The sequence below is a fragment of the Numenius arquata genome, chromosome 19, assembly GCF_964106895.1.
Source record: "Numenius arquata chromosome 19, bNumArq3.hap1.1, whole genome shotgun sequence".
NCBI lineage: Eukaryota > Metazoa > Chordata > Aves > Charadriiformes > Scolopacidae > Numenius > Numenius arquata.
Window position 1 is genome coordinate 5,750,685 of NC_133594.1, and position 22,375 is coordinate 5,773,059.

General features: G+C 45.9%; 1 protein-coding gene across 5 annotated transcripts in view; it reads right to left on the bottom strand.

Annotated features, from left to right (window-relative positions):
* Positions 1-1,519: 1,519 nt before the first annotated feature.
* DNM1 (dynamin 1) overlaps positions 1,520-22,375 on the bottom strand; it is a 68,521-nt gene continuing 47,665 nt past the window's right edge. For 2 of the 5 annotated variants that reach the window (XM_074161297.1, XM_074161296.1), the window contains exons 16-22: positions 15,636-15,745; positions 14,342-14,453; positions 13,046-13,057; positions 11,632-11,802; positions 11,210-11,451; positions 10,594-10,812; positions 1,520-1,580 (exon numbers count right to left, since the gene is read on the bottom strand). In XM_074161297.1, the coding sequence (XP_074017398.1) occupies positions 1,520-1,580; positions 10,594-10,812; positions 11,210-11,451; positions 11,632-11,802; positions 13,046-13,057; positions 14,342-14,453; positions 15,636-15,745 (927 nt within the window). Of the gene's footprint in view, positions 1,581-2,932; positions 3,003-7,280; positions 7,303-10,593; positions 10,813-11,209; positions 11,452-11,631; positions 11,803-13,045; positions 13,058-14,341; positions 14,454-15,635; positions 15,746-22,375 lie in introns of those variants that run through there. The other 3 variants (XM_074161299.1, XM_074161298.1, XM_074161295.1) reach the window with 2 other exon arrangements.

The window sequence follows — 22,375 nt, forward strand, 5'->3', positions numbered from 1 at the left end:
CACAGTAGAGTAGGTAACAGTTATTGTCTCAGTTGCATAGAAGCTGCAGTTACAACCCATCAAATCATGCAAGAGAGAACTAGAACACACATAGAACGGAAGCACTAGAAATTTAGTCTATTCTCTCAACCCACACTGGTTATTCATCGACTATGAATAAAGTCTTCAAGGAGATTTTTGCTGATTAAAGTCTTACTGAAGGGTGCTGGGGAGACTGCACAAGCCCCACAGCCAGCTGTAGCAAAGGCACCAATAGTGCAGCGATGTTAAGTCAGCAACCCCAGTGCTCCTGGTCTCCTCCTGCAGAAGCAGCCCTGGAGCCCCATTACACAGGGGATTAAGGAATCTGTTGCAGTCATTGGGATGACAGTGCTAAATTCAGGAATCACAGAGAAGCGTGGTTGTCACTGTGAGAAGCAGTGACCATGATCCGAGCTCCACAGCGCTGACGGTTTTGGTGTGGGGACAGCTGGAAGAGGTTTACCCAGGGGAGCCTAAAAGCAACCTCCAAGTAGGACCTGGCCACATGTCAGGCTGTGGTTAGACTGCACTGCAGATACGGGTCTAAAAGACATCACTTGACAGAGAAACTACAACTCAACACCCACTCGCTGTGTTCCACACACAGCCTAAGCAAAAATACCTTTTTAAGAACCAAGCAATTGTGTGTGCACAACTCCCACCTTCTCTACGTCCAGTCACTGAAGCACCTCCATGTATTTTCCTTTACGCCTTCCGCATCTGACCAAAGCTTTTCATTCTACTGCAGCTCCTGGACACCACTCTCGATGCAGATCTGTTCCACCTTCCCTACTAGTGACAGCACCTGCGCATGCATAGCTTTTTAAGCTCTACGGGATGAAAAGATTAGGTTATAATTAAACACAGTTTGAAAATCACCCAGAGAAAGAGCAAGAGAAAGAAAGATGGTTTTATTCTCGTCATGGAGACCTTCATTATACAGAAATGAGAGTTTATTTCATCCAATAAACAAGAGTGACAGGTAGATCACAAACTGCATCACAGCTACTACCAGCACTGAGACAGTTCACCCACAAGTCTGGGGTAATACAATAACCCAACTGCACACAGCAGAGAATTTAACAATCAGCTCAAAAACTCAACATCAGGATTTGGTTAACTTTTTGGATGTGTGTGTGTATATATATATGTATATAGATATTCTTTCCCTACTTAAGTATTTCCTAATATCCACATGGAAGCACAAATGGCTTTAAACACCTGGACATATATAGATTTTTCATCTTATATATATATTTATAGATATTTATAACAGTAAAGATATGTTTCTCATTACTACAATATACTTGTTTAACTCCTTTAAGCAGCTGGGAAGAAAAAAAAAAAAAAACAACAAAACAGTTTCACTACAATCACATTTGATATGTGTGTATGTCACAAAATACAAACAAAACAAGCCAAGTGTGAGAGATTCGAGTCAGACCATTCCAGGACAGAACAGCTAAGAGGCAGGCAAAGAGTCTCAGAGGGAGCAGGCCTACATGTCAAATGGTGGTTTTGGGCTCTCCGGGCGGGAGGGACTGGCCTTACCCGGCCGGCTGGAGTTTAAAGACAAGAAAAACAGAAAAAAAAAGAAAAAAAAAAAGGAAAAGGGAAAGAGAAGGAAAAGGGGAAGAAGTAGTAAAACAATAGTTAAAAATACAGAAAGGAACCGGCATCAGAACAACAGAGGATCCACAACAGAAATTAAGAGCAATAACACTGAAATAAGATAACTTAAACCTGAATCAGGCCTGGTTGAAAGCCTGCAATGCAGGTGGCTCATTTAGCTCTGGTAGAGACACGACATCTGAGATGAACAGAGTTGATATATTTTTAATTCTCAAGTCTTTTTTTTTTTTAATACATGTAGCATGAAAAGTAAAAATCAAACCTTAAGATGAGTTGTGATCAACAACAGTTACAAGTTTCCCCAAACACGTACCATCCACATGCAAGAAGAAAAGGCTACAGAAGAAGTCACCACAGTACTCAAAAAACACTGAAAGATGTGCTTATTCAAAGCAGAAATATATTTTCAACAAAACATTACACAGCGAACTCCCTGAAAACATTTGGTTGTCCGTTTGCAAGGGGGGAGCAGCATATCTATTCCCCTTTCTCCCTGCTGGGTTCAGGAAAGTCAGCCAAAAAGGAGGATGCGAGACAACTGCTGGCAGGAGCCAGTGCGTCCCCAGCAGGATCTCCCCGGCTTTTTTGGGGGAGCTGCGTGCGAGCAGGTCCACGTGCTCCCCGCACGCGGAGGTGTGTGCGCTATCTCAGACTTCACTCTAGCAAGACTATGCCGATCCATTAAGTTCCCCCCTTCTTCATCTCCCTGCCTCACTCATTGACAGAAGGTTGATTGCACTGTTCCCAACGTGAATTTTTGCACCTTAGAAGTCAAACTACTACACAGGACATTTAATCTGTTCCTAACGGTGTCACATGTTTTGACAGTATTTATTATTTTTTTTTCTTCTAAGTCACACTTTTGTCGTCTTAACTACAAGAAAATAAAATAGCTACAGATCAGTCCTAGGTGCTACAGCTAACTGATGCAGGCAGGACACTTATCCAGGCTAAGACCAGGCAGGTGAAATAACCGGACGGACAGCCACCACTTGGACTTAATGCCGTCCCCTGCGGCTGATCTCTCCAAGGAGCCTGTGTAGTTCAGGGATCCGTGCCACTGAATGAAGGCTACTCTACGCTCACAAAGCAATACAGGACGCACGAGTGGAGACGAAGAGCTCGATCACTAGGCTAGTGCTTTACGACACACCAGGAAGGGGTGGTGGGAGGCAGAGATGTGGGATGGATGAGAGGAGTGACTGTGGCTGTGGGAGGGAGGGTGGAATGGGGAAGCCGCCAGCACGGCATTCGGTCGCCAGCTGTCTACAGCCTCGAGTTATAAATCTAAGAGGGACGGTTCAGCCGGTCGGATTATGGTAGGTCGAGTAGGTGAGGCGGGGCCCCTTCTGCTGTGAAAAAGCAGAAAACAAAAACAAGAGAACACACACTGTGGTTAGCACAGCAATCACAGTCACAATCACACATGCTTCTCCACCTCGCCTGAGCCAGCAAGAGAATAAAACTTTGAGGAACAAACTATCAGACCGCAACTTCACAAAGGAGACTCAGGGGTTTACATTAGGCCTCAGACTGGCCTTTCTGCACAGCACGGGTCACCAGCAAAGCAATCCCCCGGACGGCCAGTTTTGCTTTCCCTCTGAAATTTAGAAGTGCAGAGATTTATTGCCAGTGAGTGCACTGGCTCTGGAATGAGAGTTGAGAAGCATGGACAACAGTGAGCTCCTGTATCAAGCACATGACAGTCACACAGCATGGATGGGGTCCTCTGAGACGCGCTGCTGTCAGAGGCTCTTGGCTGGTTTGGGAGAGCACCTTCTTCCCCTGCCCTTGAGGCTACTGCAAGCCTAAGATTCCTTGTTATTCCCAATACAGGATCCTGATCTTTGATGTTAGGGGCAAGCTTGCTACTTTCAGTTCTCTAGTTCTGGTGCTCAGCAAATGCAGCTTCTCCTCCAATAAAGGGAACTTTGGCCATCACTACTCCATCCTGTTTCAGCCCCTTTGCTGGTACTTTAGCTAGGAAAGTGGGCAGCAACTTAAGTGCCCATCCTCTGCATGCATTAAGTGTTCTAGGATTTCTCTGGGGGAAAACAGAACTCCAGAAAAGACAAGACAACACCCTCGCCATCTCCCTCAGATGGCGAGACTACAGGCTTTAAGAAGTCTACAAATAAAGTATTATCCTGCTTCGGCAGGGGAGTTGGACTAGATGATCTTTATGGTCCCTTCCAACTCTAAAAATTCAGTGAAATTCAGTGAAAGTGTTCTCTAAGTCAGTGAGTCCAATCTGGTTTTCCTTTAAAGCGTGCTCTCTGCCGTGTCTGCAACCTACACAGCATCATGATGATGTCTCATTATAACTAAATCGTTCAGTACCATGTCAGAGTAGTTTTAGAGTCCAAACTGCCTGAAATGCAAAGAGCAAACCCAACAGGATGCAGACCAAGTCAAGAGAAAGTGTTTGCACCGATGATACGGAACCAGGTGTCACAGAATCAATAACTGACCAATTCCACACCGACAAGCTTCAATTTAGATTACAGAGAATTGACTGACCTCTGGAAGCGAAGGCCCTCCCCTAACGCAGGGGCTGAGGGAAGGGAAGAGGGGCAGAGGAGGATATTTGCACCACTACAGTTTTCTGAGGTAGGGAAGACTTCGCTTTGCGCTGACTGCAAGTCTATAACCGTGCTGGTACCAGAGGAGCTGTACTCCCATAAATTGGGGCAAGCAATCTTAGCAAATGAACCAGAGCAACTCTACGGTCCTGTTTATTAGACCTCAGCAGAATTTATTGCTCCATGTCTATTAAGCCTCAGATCTCAAAACAATTACAACCACTTGCTCCTTGCCTTGGGAAAGGATACATAAAAAAAGCTTCAGACAATAAAACATTTCCAAATGTTATTTCCTTGACTGAAGGTATCAATGGGGACTGCAAGACCCTAACGACAGCCTGCCAATCAAATTACTGTTCCTGCACAGCAAATGATGGGATTGAGCTAACCTGGAAATTACAACGGCCTTCGAAGGCTCCTGAAATAATATTATGTCCCAGAAGCAAAAACTGGAATGAGATGTTACAGCTGGGGAATCTATGGCCCCGAGCTTCATGACATGAGGGATCTGTACATTATTTCCAAAGGGTGCTCATGGTGTAAATGCAGCCATGGTAACCATTCGATGACTACTACCATCATTGGGACAGTAACAGCACTTAAATGTAAACCTTTCAAAACTTCAGCTCAGCCTTTAGCGAGATGCTGCTGCATTCTCACATGTTAGAAGGCAGGTTTGTTTTTTTTTTTTTTTTGAGAAGCTTGAAGGACTTTTTGCATTTCAGGAGTTTGGACAAGTTGTCCTAACAGCCTCTTTGGATTTACATGAAAAGGACACTTGAGGTCACTGGAATACGTAATGCGTTCTGGCAAGAGAGGCCACTTGACCCTACCAAAATAAGCAGGGCTGAACAGAACACAAGCAGTTTTCAGGTAGATGGGCTGCTTTCTTGTAATGTACTACGATTGATTTTTGCAGACACTTCTTTATCTCAGCGCTCAGAGGCTTTTAGAGGGAGGGGCTGTTGCTTTTAAAGTTACAGGTTTTGCCTCTGCTCAGGTGTTCTGCAGACACTTGCAGAATCTGCCTGTAAGGTTACAGAAAGCTGAAAACTGTTTCCCAGCACAAAAAGAGACAAATCTCTCTGGCAACATTTTCCCCTGAAACGCTGCTTCAGTCTGTCTCGTTATGTTGCTAGCCAAGGCCTTTTACATCACTGAAAAGTCACTTTCCTCTGTAAGGGCAAGGAACAAAGTTTTGCTCATGGGGAAGCCTGTGGCAGTCTCCAGTACACGGGAAGGAAGCTCTGAGTAAGCAGGAGCCCGGGGAGACCGGTTACACTGACTGTCATGTCCATTGAAGTCAGCCTTTCAAGCCATACCCAGACTGCAACACAGAGCTAATCATATCTAGAAACCAACAAGCTGATAGAGTTCTGCTGATAAGGACCTAACAGATGGTAAAACATTACATTTATTTACTTGGGCTGCAAAAAGTTTGGGGTGGGGGTTTTTGGTCTGTTTGCTTTTTGGTGTTGTTTTGGTTTTTTATTTTTATTTCCTTGGTGCTCTTTATGCCAGATTAAGAACAGAACGCCCCATAACAGCGAGTCCCAGAACAAGGTACAGACAACAGCGAGCCTCTTTCCTGAGGTTGTTCACCAAGATGCACGTTTCTCAGGCTGTCAGGGATGTCTGCAGTGGGCAGAGTATTGGAGGAAACTGCTGATTGCTCCAATGTCTCTGCAGTATGTCATCAGTGAGGAGGGCTGACGGATGACGTCCTCAAAGAACACGTCAATCACTAAACAATCACTGCATTGGTTTGATGTGATGTGGCACCTCTCAGCTCTAACTGCAGTTCCATGCAGCAGTAACAGACACTGTTTTCTGCAAGATGTGGGCAAGCTGTGACCTCCCCTGCCCTGGAACAGGGGCCTGAACTCATGCTGTTCTTATTAAGATAGGACTTCAGCACACACTCCTCCAGCTCTCTCCACCACAGCCAGCAGCAAGGGAAGCTACAGGAGCTGCTCCTCCACTCCTCTCAGTCAGACCTTTCACTTCAAGAAACAACATCCACAGGAAAGGGAGGAAGGGCCCAAAACACCCACACCTGCCCTGTTCTGCCCTATCTACCCCTTGGTCAATAAGGGCTGGAGGTTCATCTCCCTCTTCACACACCCCCCCCCCCCTCAGCATTAACAGGACAAAGAGTTGTTGGGCCAGCACAGCACAGAGGAGCCTGCCCCAATACCCTGCTACATCACTGAACAAGTACAATGCTGCAAAATGCAGGGAGAGATAGGAAAAGGGAACAGGCAGGAGCTCGGGGCTGAGTGTTGGGGGGGGTTATGGATCACAAAACCCTTCCTCTCACAGGAGCAGAAGGCAGAGGAGAGAAGGCAGTTTGAATGGAAGGAAAAGAGTAACCTGGAAGGTAAAGGGTCAAGTGGAGAACAAGCAAAGGGAGTTTGCTTCTACCAATGATGACAGGACACAAGGATAACGGGGAACATTCAATGTCGGAGTTACCCTGCACTCAAACATGGAAGTCCTGACATTCATGACCCAAATTCCTTCTGCCTTCCATGAGCAATAGGGATGGGGACACTTCTCCAGCCAGACATTTGACTGTAAGAAGAGGAGTCTGAACTAACAGGTCCCCAAGTCTCTATCTTGATCCTAACAGAGCTGACAAACCAAATCAAAAGAGTTCATTCAGCTGATCTCCCAGTCAGTGTGGGTACAAGCCAAATGAAAGACACACAGAGTTTAGACCTTGTTGCCAGAGCTCATTCCCCCGTCCCACCTCCTCTATCTGGAAGCAGAGAAATAGTCCTCTTGTAACCTTAACTCAGGTACGGAGGCTTTCCCAGCTCCTGCAGCTCAAGCAGCTGCTCCGTCTCTCATCAGCCAGTTTTTCTGTTCAAGACTCCTCCCTTTTTGAGATCCTGGCAGAGGTGGTTCATCAGACAAGGGACTCTGTTACTAATACAAGAACTAGGCAGCAGAGGTGAGCTGCAGAGCAAAGTGATGGAGGATGGGGACACAATGACTCATGCATTGGAGGGAGAGTGCAAAACGTACCGTGGCTGCCAGTCCTCAGGGGTCACTGATAGTGATTCTGAAAGACAACATGAAATCAACATGGCAGTTCAGACAGTTCAAGGCAGAGGCCGCACAGACTGTCAGGAAGGTGGAACAGAGACACATGCGCTTGCACAGACACACATTTGCACATCCCCCTCCAGAACACGGCACGAGCGTGCACTGCTGGGCAGGGCTGCACTGCACCACGCAGGACTTCATGCACACACCAATCACACCCTCATCTTTGCACACATTCATGCACAGGGGTGCACTGAAAGCCATGTATCTTCTCACACACCTCCTGGCCATCGCTCACTCACATGGCAAACCCACTCTCGCATCCAGGCTGCCGTTCATACCTGCTGGACCAGCAGCACACCTAGGTCTCAGCACCCACCAGCTGGGCACAGGTGGCTTGACATATCTCTCACTGGGGATTCCCATCTTCTGACCACATTAAATGCTAGAGTTGAAACAAACAGCTCAGGAAAGAGGGAGATAACATGCAGTCCTGAGCGCTACCCACAAAGGGAAGAAGCATGTGAAGACTTACATTTTTGAAGGTCACAAATCATGAGATCAGCTGCTCTGACCTCCTGAATAATCAAAGTCATAAAGCTGTGTGAAGTTACACTTACAGTGATGCCGATCACTTGCATCTTTTTCCTTAGATGAACCAAAGATCGGAGAATCCATTAATGCCTTCAACAGATTTTTCTGCTGGTTAAGTCATTCTCACTTAAACTTCCTTATTTCTCCTTTGAGCTTGCCTGAGCTCTTTCACATATCGTTTATCAAACTATTTTAAACTAAAGATACTAAATACCTGGAAGGATATCTTCCTTCACAGTTTTATTTCCCAGAGCAAATTCTCCTGCATAGCTCCAACAGGCATATAGTCCAAATGCAGTCCTTCATAGCACACAGACAGGACCTTATATTGTTTGTAACTTTCCACTCCCAAAGGCATGTATTTGGCAATACGGACTTCCACAGTAGACTGAATAAATGCTAAGTACAGAAGCAGGATAGTAAATAAATCTTGTTTTAAATGTACTTAATTATATGCAGGAAAACCCTCCTGTGGAAGGAAATGGACCATGTGGTGTTTGTATGTGAAAGCATTTGTCTATACAATTATGTTTATTAAAAAAAAGAGAATTGGAGCAACACATATATAAGTTCATCATCCATAAAACCAGATGCTCACACAAACTGGAGGCACAAACAAACTGCCAAACTTCTACACGGGCATCAGCGGGCATACACACACACACAGAGTACATCCAGCCACCACCATGCACTCCCAGTTCACTACGTAACACCAACTCCTACAACAAAACTCACTCGTGCCATACACACAAGAATTTTGTTCCTCTCACCCACACACAATAGTGTAGCCCAGTTAGCAAGGGAAAAGATGGGTATTAAAAAAGCAACAATGGAGATGGCATTCGTTCACCCATGGCAGAAGGACCCGAGTCCAAGTGCTAGCAGGGAACATTCTTATTCTATATACAGGAGAGGAAGAGAAAGAGTCCCTTGTCATTGGAAATTCTCCATTCATCAGTGAACTCAAATGACAAGCTGGTATCAGGATCCGGAGGAGTCTATGAACAACTGGAAGAATCAGAGAGGGGGGATCAAAGAGTGAGCATCACTTCACAGGTTCTGGAATTACATTCTCAACTCCAGATCAGGATAGTCAATAGCATGCAATCCAACCTACCATCTCTCCTTCTAAAGCAAGGGATTGCTCCGTTAAGCGTGAAACACTTTCTTCCTCTGCTCCAGTGCTGTTTCCCTACATCCCCCTAAACCCTTCTACCTCATGCACAAGGCAGAAAAGCCATTAAGATAGGCTATGACAGGTTTCTTCAAAAAAGGCCAATTCATTTCAGCCCATTTGGGGAATCCTATCATGATGATCAGGTATATAGAATATTTTTCATGAGTGAAGAAATGAAACAGTGAAAGTAGAAAGATGGAGACAAAAAGAAGCATAAGTATACTAAAAACAAAACCACAAATTAACAGTATATGGAAAAGCAGGGTCACAAGAAACAAGAGCCAAAATACACAGAAGCATGCTGACATCCATCGGTGCCACCAGCAGGACTGCAGTCCCTGGGGCAACACTGAGGCACATGTGGACAAATTACTGTGGGAGCTGCATCAAGGTGCATAGGGAGGACTGGGGCAGAGGCACCAAGAAAGTAAAACCATTTGCACACACTAGAGTCAGAAACCAGTCTCTAAACTTTGGACTCATCAATCTGTGGGCTGGATACAGCCTGGCTGGGAGCTCCAAACAGGCAGCACCAAGTATGAGCTGGGGCACTACCACAAGAGGAAGCCTGACCTGCCCCTGCCATGTACCATCACCACCCATTGACAGGCTGGGGGCTTCCACAGAAAGTGGCAAAGCTTCAGACATGTGCCACCAGCACCCACTGGAGAGAAGGTATTTTCCATGAGGGAAGTATTCCCTCTAGCATGTCGTTGGGGAATTTCTGGTTATGTTCATTCTTTACTCTGCAATTATCCTCTCTTCACCACATGGAGACAGTGTACCTAACATAAAAGCATTCCCGGTTCCAGACCGCTTCCTAAGTCCTGTTCAGGAACACATGCTTAGCTGCACAGGGGATAATCCCTTATTACTATGTTAAAGTGTTTGAAGTGATTCAACAGGAAAGGAATTAAGTTTCCTCATGGGAAATCAAAGGTGTGTGATTTGAACCCTCTAGACTGGAAAAACATTCAAATTGGTTACAGAAGCAACAAAAATACCTAAAAATTCCATCTCCCTGCCAGTTATACTGCAATATTCTCCTAGCCAAAAAGCATCTGAACAGCTTAGATGAAGGTCTCTCCAACTCACCTTGAAGAACTCTGGGCCAGGAGAAAAGGGGCAACTTGAGACTACACAAAGGGGAACTGCCTTGAAAGGTGTACTGTCACTTCAGTCCTGTGATTTTTCTGGTGACCACCTCCTGCTTGTGAGCAGAGGCAGTGGTATAATTGCTTTAATAAAGCCCTCAGGTACAAGGTCCTCTTCCCTCAAGCTTTGCACAGAGGTTTGTGCAGAGAAGAGGTTGCCCCTCTGTTCCCGAGAGCTGCCTTGGCATTGCCTCATCTGTACAATGAAATATCAACAGACAACGATGCTCCTGCCTATGGACCCAATTCCAACAGTCAAAAGACTGTACACACAGCATGCACTCTGCTCTCCTTCCATAGCCCAGGCAGACCAAGTGCTGTCAGGGCCGTTATCCAAAAATTGGACATATCCCACCTGTGTGAGCAGCATTTCAGGACTTACCTGGGAACACCAGGAGGAGCACGATTAGGCCGAGAAGGAACCTGAGGTGGGGGCCCAAAAGGATCAGGAGAGGCACCTGGCCTGGAGGGCACAGGGGGGGCACCACCCAGCGTGGACCCACCAGCAGGAGGTGGCCCAGGAGCCGGGCCTCGAGACCCAGGTCTGGCGGGTGGAACAGCGGGAGCTCTCCTCTGTGGCGTGGGGCTGGACGTAGGAGACCTGGCAAACAAACGGAGAAATTCAACTGCAACAACAGGCCTGGGATCCCTCTGTGTCACCATCAGGTCCCCATATGCTGCCTGCAGTGTTCCTTCTTTAGTTTCATGTCACTTTACACACCACCCTTCGGCTTTCAAGGCTTCCAGGTTGCCTTCAAAGCTACGTCAGACCCCATCTAAACTTAGGGTTTAGAAGCCTCCACATCCTCTGTGAAGGTGTAGCAAGCCCTGCATAGCTTTCAAGGCCTAGGAGCCTCCCAACACGACTACGCCGAACTCTTCATCCACAGGGAGAAGAGGGGAAGAGGAGGACTCCCTGTCTCAGTAGGAGGCCCCAGCTAGCCACTTGAAGAGGCATCAGGCCGGTCTGTGGGGCTCTCCCCCTGAGCCTCTGGTACCTGCGTCCAGATGGTACGCTCTGCACCTGCAGCCAAGAGTCGTCCACCGGTGGGGGCATGGGGGTGCTGATGGTGCTGGTGTTGATGTCCCCAATGATGTTGAGGGCCTCTTTCAGGGCATGGTACATGCGCAGCATCTCATCACGTCGCTGGGCCTGCTCTGCTGACTCCTCCATCAACGTATTTTGGTCACCACAGGAGTACAGGTTTGCCAGCAGCTCCGAATGGATAAAGTCCTTGGTCTGTAAAGGAGGACAAAGAGGGGGTCAATTTCCGCTGTCTTCCCCAAAACACTCCATTCTGTTCCCTCCTTTTCCTCCTTTGAAGCTGCCTTAAGATTTTCTTCATTCTTTCTCTCTCCCTCCCTATTTTTCCCTTTCTCTATGTCTCCCCACCCCTATCAACCACTGCATGATACGTACATTGTTTATCATGAGGTGCATAATTGTCTTCGGCATGAGGTCTCTGATGGTTTTGTTGACAATTGCCATGTAGGAATCCACCAGGTTCCTGATTGTTTCTACTTGTCTCTCCAGCTGAGGATCCATGGAGTGCATGAAACTGTCTGATCCATTCTCCTCCGCTTCACTGGCCTGCAGAGAAGAGGAGAAACAGATCAGTTCTTCAAATGTAACACAAAATTAGCTTTTCATGAGAGCGCTAAGGGAAGAAAATAAGGGAACACACAGGAAGCACATTAATAAAACTTACATTTTGAGCTGTGATTGACAATGCACAGCTCAGCTTGTACGGACTTCAGCTCAGATCTGAGGAGCTTTAACAATACAGCCACTCTTTTAGTAGGAAGACACTACACAAAGGTGAAAGGCAACAGGGACTGACGACCGGATTTCACAGGTTATGGCTCTAGTGAATACTCAAAGCTGTATTTTTACGTTTAATATTTATGGCTTCCTGAAAGGTTCTTCATTTGAGCTGGCTTTTCCATGCTCAGATTCGGTTGAGGCCTGAGAATCATTTACTGTAAATTAAGCCTCACAGACTCTCCGACACACTGCATCTTTATCCTCATTATACAAATGAGAAAACAAATACAGAGAGGTGAAATAACTGCTCACCTCAGTCAGACCACAAGTAGATGGAATAACCTAGAAAACCTTCCTGATCACTTTAACTGCAAATCCTGCATTGTAAGTCATAATTATCTTTTCTTCCGCACTACACGGATGAATCTCTTTGTCTGCCTGAAATGCATTGTTTGGCTCTCTGCAAGGTAAAGCTTGGACTGTGCTGTTTAACAGCAAGCAATCACCAAGGCTCATCCATTCAAGATCAATTTCAAAGCAGCAACGCATGAAAGACTGCTGTCTTCCTCAATGTTTATTTAAAAATCCCTTGATTTTATAAAGAATGATCTTTCTTTTAAACCATCCCAGTCCGAAGGATTTGCAGCAGTGAAGGAAATTACTTATTACCATATTTTGTTTTGGGAAACAAATATATGAGAAAGGGCAAATTCTTTTGTTCATTTGAGCTTTTCCTAGGAAGATCTTACATAATGAAGGAATGCAAGGTCTCAGTGAGAAACGAAGTAAAGGAAGTGGACATCAAGGAGGACAACTTAAAAAAAAATGAGGTCAAAACCCCCAAAAATAAGTTTGCACCAAGATTCAGAAGTCATACAAAAAGAGACAAATAAAAAGAAAAAAGGAAAACTCAAACCAAGAACAGAAACAAACAGCAGCAATCCAACAGAAGGTATAAAGAGGGAAAAGCAGCAAATGCCTCTCAGGAAACAGTGACAAAAGGAAAAAACAAAAGAACTATCCAGTAAGAGCCCCAGGGGACAACACAGGCAGAGAGGGTCAGACTTACTTTGTCCTTGTCCTGGCAGGCCAGTTTGAGCATATGTGGAAAAAATTAAAACAAAAAGGGACAAAAAAATAAAAGAAAACTTTTAGTTGGTCTCAGAATTTGGAGAAGTTCCCATATAGCACTGAACAAGCAAAAGACCAATCCCGCTAGAAATACATAAATACCAGGATTACCCTGGAAGAGGAAGAAGTGAATTGTTCAGCTAAACAAAATCAAAATGGGACATTCCGCAAAGAAAATCGTATTGTTTGCAACAAAGGTTGGACTCGATGATCCCAACGGTCTTTTCCAACCTAGATGATTCTATGAAAGGGCAATTTACTTACCTACAATGGCTACTTGTCATTAGTTACACAGGGTTTTGAGACAGTCTACCTAGCCATCAGTGTTCCTATGTGAAACCACTCCATTTGCACACCAATAGGTGGCACGTGTCCTTTTCCAGTATGTGTTTAAAGAGGCCCAGTCTGGTCCAAAGCCAATTTGAAGTCATGACACTGTAAAGGTCCAGTCCCTAATCCTCTTTTTTTAATATCACATCAGTTTGTCAGGAAATGCTTTAAGGCAAAACACACAATCTTCAAGTGTAACAGGAAAAATGAATGCAAGAAGTCTATTAGAAGCAACAAATAAAAACAGATAAGCAATTATCACTTTGCTAGTGGGAAAACTATTTATAGTAGCTTCCTCTCACAGAGGAACAGGAAAGCTTTGAACAGGAACATACACTACAATTCTCTAGAACACGCTTTTAAAGCGGAGCATAATGCTGACAGCAAATGTTGTGGGCCAAGGCTAAGGGAAGAGATAAGGTCTTGCTAAAGTAGCATATTAGGTATCTACTAAGCAAAGAAATTAAAAGAACATTCCTTCCTAATTGGAAAGGAACGGGAGAACAACTACTAATAAGCCAGGAAGCTCCTAACAAGGCTGTACAGCGTTACTGAAGAGGAACGGCACCTTTGCTCAGACGACACATACCACTTAGTAGTCAGGTAATTAAATGTTCTTCCTATATTGGGAATTTAATGCCCACAAAACAAGAGCCTGATGGGTTTATCAAGGCAATCTTTGCCTACTTTATCTCCCCTTTGAAGCTGCCAGTTACTTTATCCCAAGCTTCCTTAAAGGAGGCACCAGGACATACCAAAAGTTTAAATTTTTTGTTCCAAAATATCCTCAGCTCAGGAAAGAGACAAAACCTTCATGGACTTTTTTAACCTATGAGGATGCATCTCTCCTTCTTACAATACATGCTGTGTTCCTTTTTATCTCATTAGTATGGCTGTATCTTACCCCAACACGCTCTGGGTAGACTCCTGCACGAAGGAAGGAAGCCTTCCAGCTATCCACCTCCTCCTGGGTCTCACAGGCCAGCTCCAGCTGCCGATAGTCCTTGTAAACATTCCTGAAAGGAAGACAAACATTTTATTCTTCTCTATTGCAAAATCAGATGTTTGCCCATATTTGACAAAGATTTCAATGACCAGGGAATCTTCCTATCACTTTAAGGCAGAGACACTTGGTCCCTTGCTAGTATCCTCATGATGACCCTGCAGAAGGGAAAGGAAATGAATTTTTTTATGAGCAAGTTTAATTACCCCCAAATCAGTTGTATGTTTCAATAGGGCCTGAAAGAGATTCCTTTTTCAATTCTGCTCACTGCTGGACTTCTCCAGCCAATCTGGGTCCCCTATTTACTCACTAAGAACATTGATTATATAGTCCAGCCACAGCCAGACACAGGTAACCACACCAAACAGCTGAAGACTAAGGTCACACAGCAGACCATGCACTGGTGAAGACAGTGGCACACATCCGTAAGACCATAAAGAACGAAGTCAGATTTATTTTTAAAGTCCCCTGTCTCCTCCAAAAATGCCTATCCTTAAAGGATACGCAAATCTTTCCTGAACAGCTATCCCAACACACTCATGAAGAGTGTGGCCAGTAAGTCGAGGGAGATTATTCACCCCCTCTACTCTGGACTCGTGAGGCCACAACTGGAATATTGTGTCCAGTTCTGGGCTCCCCAGTTCAAGAGAGACAGGGAACTACCAGAGAGAGTCCAACGTAGGGCAACAAAGATGATTAAGGGATTGGAGCATCTCCCTTATGAGGAAAGGCTGAGAGAGCTGGGACTCTTTAGCCTGGAGAAGAGAAGGCTGAGGGGAGACCTTATTAATGCTTGCAAGTATCTAAAGGGTGGCTTGAAGGAGGATGGACCCCGACTCTTTTCAGTGGTTCCCAGTGACAGGATGAGGGGCAACAGGCACAAGCTGGAACATAGGAAGTTCCATTTAAATATGAGGAGAAACTTCTTTCTGGTGAGGGTGGCAGAGCCCTGGAACAGGCTGCCCAGGGGGGTTGTAGAGTCCCCTTCTCTGGAGATTTTCAAGACCCACCTGGATGCAGCCCTGAGTGATGTGCTCTGGGCAACCCTGCTTTGGCAGGGGAGTTGGACTGGATGATCTCTAGAGGTCCCTTCCAACTCTGACAATTCTGTGATTCCATGATCTCTACTCCCTCCTAATATTACACAAATCTGTCCCTAGTTTCACCCACTCGGCATGTTGAGATGCGAGCATACCTCTGTTCAGTGTTGAAGAGAGCAAAGATGTGCTTGCTGGACATGAACCCCTTCTCAACATCTCGCAGCTTCAGGTTATCCACTGGTAACATATACTTCTTCTCCTTCTCCTGAAAACAGGATCAGTAACAAGTCACTCACTGCTCCAGCAAAGCCTCCACTCTGCCAGCAGGGAGGAGTCTGTCAGCAATACCGCACCCCCATCACCAGCAAGGCACTCTCAACCCACGTCCTCTGGAGTCTGTGAGAAAAGTGGACCTCTAGAAACAAGAGTTTGTCTTTCCCAACTGCTTTTGTGACATGGCCCAACAACCCTGCCCCATTAACTCCTCCAGGAGCAGGCAGCAGCATGGCAATGTCCCAATTCCCCAGGCTCTGATCAACATCAAGGTCCTCTTCCCTTACTCTTCCCAGTAAGGGGGTCAATCAGAACCAAGACCCTCACACCAGCCACTTGATGCCCTCACCAGGTCTGCCTGGGAAAGGTTCCTCATACCTCTGCTCTCGGGAGAGAACCAATGGGGTGAAACACTGCTGCTGGTCAGAGCAGCCCTCACAGCCCCACTGTCACCACCTCAGTGTTTGACTTTTAATCACGACAAGTCTATATCCAGGTTGAAGAAAAGCCAGGCACGTGACAGAGAAGCTGGTTTGACACAGAAGTTATGGACTGTATCAACTTAAATTCACCTCTTCAGAAAAGCTGATTTTCTCACTTCATCCTATCACTGTCTTATACTCTGTTTTTCACTGTGAACCCTTTTAAAGTATTAATTAAGCAATAATAAATATGCATTAAAGAGCAGGTCTGGCTACAATAATACAGGTTACTGTAAGGTTTCCTGAAGGACTCCTGCATTGAAAAAAAAAATAATCAAGTAACTATGCTCATTAATGAAAATCTCATGCTCTGAATTATTAGAAGCTCAAACAATGTGGGCAGTTTACTGCTTGGTGAATGTTAAAAACCCGAGTCTGAAATTTCAGCGACCAGACTCAGAGAGCTTTAAGCGATCCGTTTCTTTAGAGTAACTGCACCCACAACCCACCAGTCTGGTTCTTATGAAACATCTCCAGCTAAACACAGAACAAGGCATCCAAAAACAAACCTCAACATTTTTGACCATGGGTATCATCTAAGTCAGAAATCATTCTCCCTGCTTAGTGTCAAACCTGGATCGACAGCAAATTAAGAGAAGTGAGTTTGGTTTAAGGTCCCCATTTGGAACATCCAGCTGGGTATTATACCCCAACGTAACAAGAGAGGGAGCCATCACACTGGTCTCCAAAAGGCAGAATAGCTATCCAAGACTGAAATAGAAACAGAGCATACTTCTGTGCAAGCACGCATGTGTGACTGTCCCCTTGTGAGCATCTTGTGCGTTTGTAGACCTTTCTTGGCTGGAAACAACAAAGCACAATGGCTCTCGGGGGAAACAAGAATGGAAAACAAAGATGGTCAGTGAGCAGAGATCCCGAAGAGCTAGAAAAGAAGGGCAGGGCAGAGCAGCAGATAAGGATGACAAAGCTGCTGAGGTCCAACACCCAGAGGATGGCAAATCCAGCCTAACATCATCTTAAGTATCAGCTAAATTGACTTGAATTTGCTAAGGATACCAGACACTACACTGTTCGGACATAACCCAAAGATGAAACTATACCAGCCCATTACAAAGTTTGTGCAACAAGAGTATCTCAGAAGCCAGTGTCTAGAACATAGAAGAGATCACTCGGGAAGATTCCAAATTCTCCACTCTATCTTGAAGATGCCAGGCTACGAAAGCAGGAAAGCTCTTCCAAGCAAGGTCCCCTGGATTTTTTTTTAACATTGTTGATCAGTCTAGATGAGAGGTGAGCAAGCATTTTTGTAATAGGACATCTGTCAACCAGATACTGGTCTCAGAGCCACACAGACCACTTCAGGTTCTGTAGACCACAAACAGCTTCCAGATCTCTATTACTTTGGGTTATTATTATGCTGGTTTAGGTTGAACTAGTGACCTAGAAGTGAAGCACACCAACTGCTAAGTCCCTAGGCAAGACAGACCATCTCCACTGCAGTCTCACTTCACTGGAACTCCCTGCTTCCACGCCACAGAGTCTCTGGGCTAGTAAGAAAAACAAAACCTCATGTTAAAGCTGTCTGAGAAAAATCATTCTGCATTAGAACCACACAATTCCATAGAAATTTAGTAATGGAGTCATTCTTCAGGAAAAGAGTCAAAAGGTAAGGGAATCCCATGTCCCAGATATGGAAATACAAGCTCTTTGCCAGAGTTTCAACTTTCACCCCTTCCAAGCTCTTGCATAAACGCTGCTGTGTGATCAAGACAACACTATCTCTGCATGCTAATCTCCTCATACGCCAGAGGAAAGATGCATATAGCTGTCTGCCAGCATAAAGTATCAGCCTTCTGACTCTGAGGTAGCAAGAGCAATCAAGCGGAGGACACTGGCGCAAGACAAGAAAACCCCAACCCACACGTTGCAGGGCAAAACACACACCACAATGAGCCCCTGCTGCTCCCCGTCTCCCCACACAGCCCCCTCCCAGTCCCCCACCTCGGTCTTTCCAGCTTCTCAGTTTTCAACCCAGCCTGTTTTATATCAACACTCTGACTTCATTTCCTGAATGTAGAGACAGGAAAGCGTGGAAGGAGCTGCCAAGGGCTGAGCCTCTCAAAACTTTGGCTGAGCCCTCAGCCCATATGTTAGCAATCTGGCAGTATGTGCTATGGCTGAATAGCATCCTGGCCAAGGGGGGAAAAGGGCTTCTCCCTCTTGATTTCCAGACTCAAATGGGGGAGGGCCGGGGGGGGGAGAAGATAAGGAAGGGCCAGCACACATCGAAATGGGAAAGTAGTTTGTGAAATACTATATTCAAATCCCTCGGTCTGATCCCAAGAGGCTTATGTTGCTCATATCTTCCCCTCATCTATAAGAAGAAAAAAAAAAAATCAGGCAAAATTCTCTCAGCAGTAGAGTATATGTTATATAAAATGTGCATATTGGCTGCAAGTTAATCTGTAGAGCCATGAGGCCAAGGAGAGGTAGTGAAGTGACAGCAGCACTCAGACTGGCTGCACAAAACAGAACAGGGATGCTCAGCGCTGGCCAGGGAACGGTGTAGGCACGGAGCTAGCTACCCCCGATCAGGGCTGCTGCTCCCGACAGGACCCACACCGCCTGCGTGGAGACCTGCGGGAAGAGATGACTGCAAGCTACTCGCTCAGGCAGGATAAGTGCCAGAGGATTACTCCCCCGCCCCCAGCACAGTGCAGATACAGCCATATGGCTCTGTTCTTTGCATCTACCAAAGAAAGAAAATACACATGGCCAGGAAGGAGACCAGGATCCATTAGCCATTCCAACCATGGGGCGTGAAGCGCAATAGCTGGAGGGTAAAAAAAAAAAAAAAAAAAGGGAAGCTGCAGTTGCAGCCTGACATTAAAACATCCTTATTGTGGCTACACACCTCCTTACGGTGGCTAAATGCTAGAGGTTGGTTTTGGCCAGAGACAGCAATGGTTTGCACTATCATCTGAATTATTTGTTCCTATCCAGTAGGTAATAACCTAAGAAGAAGTTCACAAAGTCAGCAGGCAGCAAGCCAGCCTGACTCAAAGCATTTCCTCCATTCAATTGCACTGCCTCAACAGCAAGTTAAATTTTCCTGCTCTCGGATACATGTGAAATGAAGCTGACAGATGCATGTGTGGGCTCCCCTAAGGTTGGAAATTGGCACTCGCAGTACAAGAAAGTAATTGGCAGAATTATTAGCTCTCAGTTTGCATTTGGAGCACAAATAAACTAATTAAAGGTTTCCCTGTAGCTGTTATGACAAACACCTCCTTTTGCACAGAGACAAGGGACTGTGGATATGGGAGAAAGAGCATTGCCATTGTTTTAATTGGTGGCCATGTGAAATTCAGAGAAATTTATCTTGCTTAAACCCCTTAATCTCCTTTCCTTCTTGTAAGACCTAAAGCACCATGGGTAAACAAACCTGCCCCAGAGATGACAGGAGCTTCAGTTAAATCATTTGTGTTAGACACATGCATGGCACTTTGGGAACTCCTGTAATAAAACTCTACTCAATTGGAAAACATTATCATAATTGATAATAAACACACTGCATGAATACATGCGCAGTATAAGATTATTAGGAAGAAGTCTCTGAAAAAACAGTCTGGAGTAAAGCAGGTTAGTTGAGCATTTTAAGTTGAACCACCCCTCCCACCACCCCCCCCAAACAAGAAGTTACCAACCACCTTCTGCTCCTCATCTCTGCAAAGAAAACATACATTAGAAGAGCTGAATTTCTGAGCTGTGATTCTTCCAGGAAGCCCTAGCCACCCCACAACATACGTACATTGAGACCATCTTTCCAAAACACCCTGTAATGCCACTTTTACCCTCAGAGCATAGTTTACTGGACACTGCAATCCCTCCTCCAAGCTGCAAAGCAGCTGTAATGGCTTGTTTACATCAGAAAGCTGCAATGGTTTAACTTAGACAACACATCCTAAGATTTTAAGCTGATTTAGTTCAAAAGCTCTGCAGACACTAGGCTGGACTCATGTGATTAATCACAGCCATTACTGTTGGCTTAGTAAGCACAGCAATGGTAATCAACTCACCTGCACAAAAGTAAAGATTTTTATTTACATGAGCTGAAATAATGCACAGATTTAAGCATGCAGCTAAGTGCAACCCTAGGAAGCCATCAGAGGCTATATGAGAAAGCATGGGCAGAAATAGAGTAGCTTAAGAGAGGCTACAGTGCCCCAAACTCCACTGCTGTGACCTCTCTAAGGTGACAGCAATGCCCACCAGCCTTTACAAAGGACAAGCACACATTTCTTCCCCCATCTGTCCCTATGCCAGGGCAGTGATGAACCGTCCCCGAGTATTTGACTCTTTGCCTCAAAGTGCAACACGCACACAAAGTGCTACACACCTCCAGGAAAAGGAGAGGGTTGGTTACCCCTCTTCAGCGCGTGGTTAGAGCCCAAGTGGGAGTCCTGGGTGTTTGTATTTTTGGCCACAAATCTTAACTGTCCACCAGGATGCAGACAAGAGAAGGGGATCCTGGAAGGGAGAGGTGTGCTGTACATAAAGCCCTCTTTATCCCTGCAGCACCAGGGAGAGAGGGAGCAAACCGCAGGGGCCAGGGCTAACATCTGGAATCATTACATGGGAGCCAAGCGCCACAGAAAGCGACAGCATTCCTCAAGTTTCCATGCGGGGTAGGGAACCTTCCTTTCCTCCGCGCAACCCCATCCGTCAGCCGGCTCGCTTCCTGCCAACCTCCGGCCTTCCCAGCAGCCAGCAAGCTCCTCCCTCGAGTCTCTTTAGCTTTCCACTGCCACGTCAATTGAGGCAGAAGGACAGAAGGGAAGCAAGAAGGGAGGGAGCAAAAACCAGAAGAGGGAGGGAGGCTCAGCAATGCCAGACATAGTGGGGGGAGAAAAAGAGGGGATGTGGACTGCTCCTGCAGGAGCCAGAGGTGAGCTGCAAAGGCAACTGGCCAAGGTGGGTCAAAGGATCCTTTTGAGGACTTGGAAGCAAAGGCTGGTTCCGTCTGAGCTTTGCTCCGGACCCCAGGCAAAGGGCTGATCTACAGGACAGAGAGATGGGGGTGCGTGGGGCCTGGGAATCCTCCCGCACAGATCCATGGGGAAGAAGAGGAGTTGAATGAAGCAACAAGTTCTGCACACCTGGGTGACAGCCAAAACTTCACAGCATTTCCTCCCCAAACAGCAGTAATTGATTTTTTTCTTTTTCCCCCCTCTCTTTCCAAAAAGGTGCAGCATACCCCAGGTGGAAACCAGGTACCAGCCTGATACCAGCACTGGAAGAGAAGGGAGCTTGGAAGCCTCCTCCAAACTGGAAACTTGCAGAGAGCAGATTTCTTCTTCCCAGCTGCCAGAGGAGGATGTTTCTTCAAATCGGGACTTGGACTTTCTTTCACCCCATCTCTGCCCCCAAAACCCCATCCCAAAAGCAGGAAGGGGGAAGGACTAAGGAGCTGCTGATAGCCGGAGAGCAGATCGCAGAGGCTCCACTCCGTCTGCCCAGTGTTCAGACTACCTGTTCAGGACTACGAGATTGTACAGTAGTCTGCACATTGGTTAGGCTGTGCTGGGATACACCACACACTGCCAGTGCTGCACGGGGACGGCAACACCTGCACGGCAGGGGGACATGCTTGGAGAGGGTGGGCTGTGGGGATAGCTGCATGCAAAGTTCACTCATGCCTCAGCCTGTGAGGATATAACCCTTTGGAGCCATGCTTGATGATGACTTATCTGCCTGTTCATCAGCCTATTCACAACCCCCTTATTCCTCCTCCATCTCTGTCATCTCCTTATTTCTTTCAGCTTCATGCACTTATCCCAGGGGTAGCTGTGTTCAGGGTGGCTTGTGTTTCACATGCTAAACTTTGCCATAAAATGCAGATATAGACACATGGGCCTGGTGGAGTTACAACTGCACCGTGCTTTGCTACCTGAGAAGGCAGGATCAAGCAAAGAAAGGTGACTGGAGGAAGGGGGTTTCACATCTTAAAGAATGCTGGTCATTAATATAAAGAAAAACCCACAAAGGATTGAGAGTTGCAGGTTTGGATACTCTGGAAGTTGTGTTTGCTTTGATGTTTGTCTGGAAAAGAAAGAAGAGAAACAATGAGTGAAAGCATAAATGAGGACTCGTTAAGACTAAGAGATTATCCATGAGAA